This window comes from Suillus fuscotomentosus (assembly GCF_016647785.1).
Source record: "Suillus fuscotomentosus strain FC203 chromosome Unknown F5891scaffold_716, whole genome shotgun sequence".
NCBI lineage: Eukaryota > Fungi > Basidiomycota > Agaricomycetes > Boletales > Suillaceae > Suillus > Suillus fuscotomentosus.
Window position 1 is genome coordinate 1 of NW_024540228.1, and position 7,781 is coordinate 7,781.

Sequence of the window (7,781 nt, forward strand, 5' to 3'; positions counted from 1 at the left end):
GCTTCTTCCCACGAATTCCCAGCCAATGTAAAGCAGATGGTCATTAGATAATCCAAAAAAAGACTGACCAAAATTTGATGCTGAGGACGGGGGCATCAAAATATCAAGGAGAATATGAATCAATCGTTGCTCGCATGACGAAAACATCGTCACTCTCTGGAAAGTGCTTGCCATCAGTGATACGTCGTTAGTTGTCCCATGATTGATGAACATCAAGCATTTCAAACGGATAGTGTGGTCACTCGCTCGTTGAACGCATTGTTGTTCTTTGGCCGAGGAGAAAATGAGTTACTCGTTGCTCGCGTGATCAACACATTTTCACTCTCTGGAAGATGCTTACCATTAGTGTTACCTCGTCAGTTGTCCCATGATCGACGAACATCAAGCATTTCAAACTGATGGTGTGGTCGCTCGCTCGTTGAACGCATTGTTGTTCTTTGGAAGGTGTTGGCCTTCCCGCTTAGCTTTCAAGTTACGGAAATCACTTCCAACACGACGGTTATGAGTCGCCCGGCTTGACCGTTATATTTACAGAAAATTCATGCATTGTCGCTGATCGGTTAACACGTGGTTGTTTTTAGGACGGTGCTCACGTTCATGTTTAGTTTCGCCATTGTGGTCCGTATTTCCAACATGGCAGTTGAAATCCATTTGGCTTGTTCGTCAGCGTTTGCTCCACTTGCCTTTGAAGTCTGAGCTTCAGTGATATGAGAATCATTTCCCGATCACGAACTGGTGTAGGAACATTAGAAACACGTCTTTCCGGTATAAGGCCAAATATTATAATGTGATGGTCGATAACAAAATTATGCCGATGCTTGTGATTATGGACTATATATCGCTATATATGTCATTCTCATTTGTTCACCAGTTCTCTGATGAGCGTTCTTGAGAATACTGCAGCCCAAAACGCCACCCCAATCCAAACTTTTCGCTGTAAACTATGGTTGAACCCCCTTGTAGGCATTTGGCAAGGCGTTCTTCCTTAGTTTCCAACTGGAAGATTGATGTAACTGAATCAGATACCTTCTGCATGGTGGATGAAGACAACGAGAGGATGCTTAGGCGCCTTTCTGACTAGTCTCTTATCTGCAAGGCAGTGCAGTGTGATGGACGCTTCTATATTTAGGAGTTAACTGAATCCCGTAACTCTAGATCGCTAACAGTGAGCAGGTTTCCAATTTTGACACGAGCTCGCGTTAAGCAGGTCGCATCAACAACAGTCAATCCTACAAATTGGTAATACAATGCAAAGTCGACGCAATGAACAGACCCAAACAACGGACGCCATCGGGTTCAAGCTAATATCGGTGCGATAATACAGTGTACTACTATGTACTTCCTCATCTCGAATAACCAGTTTGTTTTTCAAACTTTCGTTAAGCCGTAACTTTGCAGTAGTGAATTTTACAGTAGATTGACAGTCGGTAAACCTTGTACACACATGATGGCAAGTTACAAGTAATGATACAACACCGTGACGTACGATGAGGTGGAAGACAAGATAACAACACAAGGACAACATTGGGACAACATGACTTACAAGTACAACTGACAAAATAACTGCTGCGACTTCACTTCGTACCACCTGTCCCCCGCCGTGTCAAACACATTAAAAAGCCACGAAGCATAACATGTGCATAAGGCCTTTCTCCTCGGGAAACACTTTCAAGGATCTGATCCAGACGACTTGATACTTCGGGTGTGTTGCGGAACTCTAACAGGAGTCTTAGTTCCATTTTTTGGATATCAATGTGCCTGTGATGATCGAGGGTCAGCGATGATCATGGTGTAGAACAAGAAAGGTGTACTGGGCTGTAAACCATGAGAACGCCTCATCCAAGATATTTTTCGAGGATAAATCAGATTTAATTGCCTGGTACGCCAGAGCTTCCAAACGTGCATTCTTGAGCTTCGGGATTCTTGTTAATCGGTGTGCCACATAAGACGCGAGACACACAAACCTTGGAGGCGAGTCGGTACATCGACTTGGGAGAACAACGTAAAGTTTGAGTTGTGTTGTTGCGCCGGCTGAGCGGATCTTTGGACTTCAGAGGGTGGAAAGAAATTTGGCCAGTGTAACAATAGTATACGTAGGATGCCCAGCTGCACGAACAGTTTGAGTCATTTTGAGCTAGTCAGAAAGCGTAGCTCACGTTGTGAATGCCGTGTTCCGAACCAACACTATTCGCTGTGTCGGAGAAAAGGGTTGAGGCAGCCGCTCAGCCTTCAGTGTGTCCGTCGAGCGGAAACCTGGAGGCCGCGTAGCCGCCCATTCCGCCCACCTGTCATCTAAGTAGTAGACTCAGCACGAGAGATCACCCCAGGCGCAGGGAGAAGCAGACAGACTCACTATCATCATCCGAACTTAAAGCACTGCTATCGGAAGTGGTATCACTGAATGTATCACTAAATTCATCCAACTCATGCTCGTAATATGCCGGGCCAGCAATATAGCTCTGGCTATAACGATAAGGAGGGGGCTGGCTAGGCACTCCTTGTGCTTTTCCCTTTGCTTTCTCCCTCGTCACGGTTTTGACTTTCACGTCTTCTTCTTCCTCCGAGTCGATGTCGCTGTCGAGGTAATAATCATATCGTTCAGTGGCGTCCATCATCAGCCCATTTTCGTTGTCGTAGTGAACGAGTAAAGAATTTTTTTTGATAGATGCTAGAGGATAGGTTCATTACTAATGTTCGTCCACCAGGTAAGATAAGAGATCACCCACAAGGGAGACCTGGCGCAACATCGGCGCCGTGGTCTAAAATTGCACCATTCGCATATACGGCACGAGTTTCTCCTGAAGACTTCCAAGTTGCACGCTTGGACATGGCATAGTACTTGGTGTCGGTGAATTCGCCGTTGCTCATGGACTGCCTGAGAGCAGATGCGGTATTGATGAGGGGGTCAGCGATAACTGGAGCAAAGTTTGCTTTCGGAGCGACCGTAAACCACATGTAAGGGTGTGCAGCAATAACGGACGGCGAGAACGAGCCAATTAGCGCGGGGGGACCATGGCCAAAGTCAGTAATCGAGACCGTTCTGCTGTCAAAAGAAGGAACCTCTGGAGTAGACCCATCTTTAAGGCAGACAGTCACCGTGGCGGCGTCTGTCGCCGACGGCGAACAATGGGTATGATCGAGGTAAATCTTCACTTTGGCAAAAGACCAGCGTTCTTGTGAGTGCTGCAGCCCAAAACGCCACCCCAACCCAAACTTTTCGCTGTAAACTATGGTTGAACCCCCTTGTAGGCATTTGGCAAGGCGTTCTTCCTTAGTTTCCAACTGGAAGATTGATGTAACTGAATCAGATACCTTCTGCATGGCGGATGAAGACAACGAGAGTATGCTTGGGCGCCTCTCTGACAGTCTCTTATCTACAAGGCAGTGCAGTGTGTGACGCCTCCATATTTAGGATTTGACTGGCAATATGGGGATCCCGTAACTCTAGACCGCTAACAGTGAGCAGGATTCCAATTTTGACACGAGCTCGATGATACGCGTTAAGCGGGTCGCATCAACAATGGTCAATGCTACAAGTTGGTAATACAATGTAAAGTCCACGCAATGAACAGACCCAAACAACGGACGACACCGGGTTCAATTCTGGCCAGGCACCTGCATAATTAACGCAGTGAGAACCTGTCCAGCGTTGGGCATGTTACCCCTGGCCACAGCTTCCATTTTAGCTGGGAGACCTTGCACAACTTCCGACGCATTCCTATATTTCAGCAGGAGGGAAATTTCCATTACTCTGACAGCATCATGCCTTTGAGGAGTGGCAGTAAGCAACACGCAGATGTAGAACGAGATCATCGATACCTGGAAGTAAATTTGGAGAATGCTTCATCCAGTATGTTGGCCGCGGACAGCTTGGTTTCAATGGCCTTTAAAGCAAGTCGAGATAATGTTTCATTGTTAAGCTGTAATTTTGAGCTCAGATAGATACATTAACACAAGTTTCATGGAGTTACCTTCCTAGCCAATTGATACATAGACTTCGGGGAGCAATGTGGTCGACCATCTTCTAAGCGACTCTGTTCGTCAGGTGTACTTTGAGACCGCAAGTTTACAAAGTTGACGATGCCAGTGTAACAGTAATAAATAAAGGCGTGCCACCTGCAAAATCCATTCAATGACGCTTGTAACACGAAAAAAATCATACCTACGTCTTCCAGGCAACACCCTTTACGAGAATAACTCGAGATCCACGCTTTAGGTTCTCGCCGATCACAACTGGCGCTATCCCAACATCTCCAACAAGTGATGGCCAGTTGTCCAGTCGCTCTTGAAATACAACTGTAAGATTGACATACGTATGAAGTTTCGAGTTTCAGTACCTTCGATGCTAGACAAAGACGACATTGAACCAGTATCAGCCGTGTCTGTGAAGTGGTAATCGATGGGCTGTGAGATCAAAGCTTCAACGCTGGAACAAACAAACCTTCGTTTGATTTATTGTTGACTGGTGAAAGATTGTTGTTATTCATGACGAAATCATCGTCATCTAGGTCACTGTCAGAATCGTGTTCATAACTCTCCAGCGAAGTGAAAGGGAGAGTGTCGCCTTCAGACAGTTCAAAGAGGGAGAACGAATCAAGGTTTCCTCCGGCTGCCAACGGTACTCAGCAGCCATGCCATGATAAGGATAGGAATATAACGCACAAAAGTCTGGTAAAGTTGTTTGCAGCACAGCGGTACTCGCATAGATCGGAATTGGTCTGGCGACTTTGCCGAGAGACAAACGACGAGTGTATGCTTGGAATACTATGTCAAACGAAGTTCCCGTCTTGAGCGATTGCTCGAGGACACGAAGGGCAGAGCAGGTCTGAGACGCTCTAGGCGCTTCAGCACTGGTAGGTGCACCCGGTACGGGCCTGACGCGTGCAGGTACAGTGAATGGCATGCATGTCAGTGTTTTGGTCAAGGTGACCTCCAGCGAGACAATGACATTTCCAAGCTTCTCAGCGGGACAAGTGATCAGCGGATGATTATCATTTGCGTCAAAACCACTAAATCCGAGGATCACAGCGATAGATGCGGTAAGGGACATATCAACATCAGGATATGATGGAAAAGAGATCGTGACCTTGGCCAGTGTGCCACACCATACATCCGGACAACTATGGGAATTGAAGCATAGCTGAATCCTCTTTCCCTTTTTACGGATAGTGAGGCACCAGCCAAAGCCCGTAACCTGAGGAGAGTGAAAAGGAGGCCTCTTTGGAACGGCAGAAATAGCGGCTACGGAGCCCAAACGAAACAACGTCGTAATGGAACCTGAAGCCGAGGTTTCTTGTAGCTTTTTGATGACGGACATTGGTAAGGCGCACTAGGACCTGGGACCGCTTGTTATAAGTGTAGGCGTCCAGAGACCCCTGGAGCTGCATCGTGACTCGGTATGTATTCAAAGTCCATTATGATCGTGGGTTGATCAAGGAAAGATGTTTGTTACTGGCACCCACAAAATATCAAAGAAGGACTCTCGGTAAGTTTTGTAGATATAAATGGCAAGTCACAGCTTACTTGCAAGGTCATATGCCAACCCGTTAATTCTGCGACTCGTCCACAATTACAAACAACGGCATTTTCCGCATTCTCTGTTCGTAACATTTGCTACGATTGTAATTTGTGACCAGTCTCTGTCCTTCCAAAATACCGTTTCAACTGCGCTCGTTCCCTTCGTCTTTCCAATTACAAACGAAAGCAAGGTCATCGCCGGCGACGGCACCTAGTTCTGAACCCAGACAAGCAAATATATACACAAATCCCCACGCCCAATTCACCATCGAGACGGAATGGAAAATCCCCCATGAATGCGAATCTCGTAGCGAGAAAATATTATTAGCAAAGTAGAAATACACGGAGAAAAAAACATATCAGTATCCGTATGTTGCAGCATCAATGGGTGTAGGGAAGACCCAACAAAGAAAAGGCACGAAACGAGCCCACAATGGTTGTGGCCGAACGCCTCTTGCACCTGGTCACTTGTAGTGTTAGTTGCAGGGGCATGATGTTGTGGATGTCAATATACCCATGGGCTGATTTTACGATGAAGACCCCTGCTAAGCCATGCAATTGGCTGCTCGAGCTGAGCCGAGCCCGAGCCCGGGTCACGCCCAAGCATTGGGCTCGAATTTCGCAAAGCCTAAGCAAGCAGCTTGTCGTCTGTTTGATATTCCCAGTCACTCTCATCCATGTAAGGATTTCTAGCACCCGCAACGTCACCTTCACATTTTGCAGCCGCCTTCGGCCAGCTTGGGTTCAGACTAGGCTTGAAATCTGGTGAGTGACTGCAAACTTTTTGCTTGTCTAACAGCAGCTGCGCAGACTCCGCCTATCGCTGTCTCGACGTCTATGATGAGCTAGGGCAAAAGCTACGCACCGGGCTGGGGACTCTGGTATGATGGATAATGTAGTGCGCGCCAAGTATAAGAGTACAACGGCTGACCAAGTACTCTTGTTGAAGCACCTGACCAAGTCCAGTCCGAAGCAAAGCTGGTAGCCTTGTTTCCGTGGTGACATGCCACCCTCAAGACATAAGAATCGTACAGTCCTGAAAAAGAATACAACATCAGCAATATTGGTTTCTTCATCATGGGAGCATACGGCATGCAGAGCTTTCGTATAGTTGTGTACATCCGGGGCGGTGCTTGAGGTACAACGTGTCAGAATTCGATGGTGTCCTGCGTAGATGTTAACGAGCGAAGGGCACCGGGGCAGGGCATGACTCAACACAACCGTTCGGCATACTTGAGCACTTTTGAAACGTCGTTAATAATGCTCGCGAGTATCTACAGACATCGCAGTTCGTAAGCACAATTAGAATGTGACACGAGATACATACAGAGTAGGATCAGCCCTGTACTGCACACATAACCTTGATAGAATCAAATACAAAAATTCAGATTGTATCCCAAATATATCAGCCAATGTTGTATGAATTCACGTGCTCGTAGGTTGACAAGGACCGAAGAGGCTGGGACACTATGGGCGACAATTTGCGGACTGGTGACGTGGTACTTGATCAATTGTCATCAGAGAACTGGTGAACAAATGAGAATGACATATATAGCGATATATAGTCCATAATCACAAGCATCGGCATAATTTTGTTATCGACCATCACATTATAATATTTGGCCTTATACCGGAAAGACGTGTTTCTAATGTTCCTACACCAGTTCGTGATCGGGAAATGATTCTCATATCACTGAAGCTCAGACTTCAAAGGCAAGTGGAGCAAACGCTGACGAACAAGCCAAATGGATTTCAACTGCCATGTTGGAAATACGGACCACAATGGCGAAACTAAACATGAACGTGAGCACCGTCCTAAAAACAACCACGTGTTAACCGATCAGCGACAATGCATGAATTTTCTGTAAATATAACGGTCAAGCCGGGCGACTCATAACCGTCGTGTTGGAAGTGATTTCCGTAACTTGAAAGCTAAGCGGGAAGGCCAACACCTTCCAAAGAACAACAATGCGTTCAACGAGCGAGCGACCACACCATCAGTTTGAAATGCTTGATGTTCGTCGATCATGGGACAACTGACGAGGTAACACTAATGGTAAGCATCTTCCAGAGAGTGAAAATGTGTTGATCACGCGAGCAACGAGTAACTCATTTTCTCCTCGGCCAAAGAACAACAATGCGTTCAACGAGCGAGTGACCACACTATCCGTTTGAAATGCTTGATGTTCATCAATCATGGGACAACTAACGACGTATCACTGATGGCAAGCACTTTCCAGAGAGTGACGATGTTTTCGTCATGC

At 46.5% G+C, this 7,781-nt stretch overlaps 4 protein-coding genes across 4 annotated transcripts; 1 reads left to right on the top strand and 3 right to left on the bottom strand.

Annotated features, from left to right (window-relative positions):
• Positions 1 to 1,379: 1,379 nt before the first annotated feature.
• Positions 1,380 to 2,218, bottom strand: F5891DRAFT_1097256 (uncharacterized protein). The gene is made up of 3 exons (XM_041363526.1): positions 1,965 to 2,218; positions 1,812 to 1,912; positions 1,380 to 1,758 (listed from the first exon to the last, which is right to left on the bottom strand). The coding sequence occupies exons 1-3, from the start codon at positions 1,983 to 1,985 to the stop codon at positions 1,575 to 1,577; spliced, it is 306 nt and encodes a 101-aa protein (XP_041216035.1). The 5' UTR covers positions 1,986 to 2,218; the 3' UTR covers positions 1,380 to 1,574.
• A 17-nt stretch (positions 2,219 to 2,235) lies between these two features.
• F5891DRAFT_1097271 (uncharacterized protein) lies at positions 2,236 to 2,657 on the top strand. Its single transcript, XM_041363527.1, has 2 exons — positions 2,236 to 2,292; positions 2,354 to 2,657. The coding sequence occupies exon 2, from the start codon at positions 2,427 to 2,429 to the stop codon at positions 2,646 to 2,648; it is 222 nt and encodes a 73-aa protein (XP_041216036.1). The 5' UTR covers positions 2,236 to 2,292; positions 2,354 to 2,426; the 3' UTR covers positions 2,649 to 2,657.
• Positions 2,658 to 2,683: 26 nt separating this feature from the next.
• On the bottom strand, positions 2,684 to 3,459 carry F5891DRAFT_697636 (uncharacterized protein). Its single transcript, XM_041372843.1, has one exon. The coding sequence runs from the start codon at positions 3,319 to 3,321 to the stop codon at positions 2,719 to 2,721; it is 603 nt and encodes a 200-aa protein (XP_041216037.1). The 5' UTR covers positions 3,322 to 3,459; the 3' UTR covers positions 2,684 to 2,718.
• A 138-nt stretch (positions 3,460 to 3,597) lies between these two features.
• Positions 3,598 to 5,317, bottom strand: F5891DRAFT_1204377 (uncharacterized protein; the record flags this gene model as incomplete). Its single annotated transcript, XM_041369000.1, has 7 exons — positions 3,598 to 3,766; positions 3,820 to 3,920; positions 3,972 to 4,116; positions 4,167 to 4,284; positions 4,338 to 4,382; positions 4,442 to 4,609; positions 4,663 to 5,317. The coding sequence occupies 7 exons, from the start codon at positions 5,315 to 5,317 to the stop codon at positions 3,598 to 3,600; spliced, it is 1,401 nt and encodes a 466-aa protein (XP_041216038.1).
• Between the last annotated feature and the right edge of the window lie 2,464 nt (positions 5,318 to 7,781).

Bases quoted from the DNA above. Each gene is read 5' to 3' on its own strand.
- F5891DRAFT_1097256 (XM_041363526.1), bottom strand. From the start codon at position 1,985: ATGTACCGACTCGCCTCCAAG. The intron at 1,913-1,964 runs GTTTGTGTGTCT...AGAATCCCGAAG, and splicing joins TGTACCGACTCGCCTCCAAG to CTCAAGAATGCACGTTTGGA. The intron at 1,759-1,811 runs GTACACCTTTCT...CGATCATCACAG, and splicing joins TTCTCATGGTTTACAGCCCA to GCACATTGATATCCAAAAAA.
- F5891DRAFT_1097271 (XM_041363527.1), top strand. From the start codon at position 2,427: ATGCTCGTAATATGCCGGGCCAGCAATATAGCTCTGGCTATAACGATA.
- F5891DRAFT_697636 (XM_041372843.1), bottom strand. From the start codon at position 3,321: ATGCAGAAGGTATCTGATTCAGTTACATCAATCTTCCAGTTGGAAACT.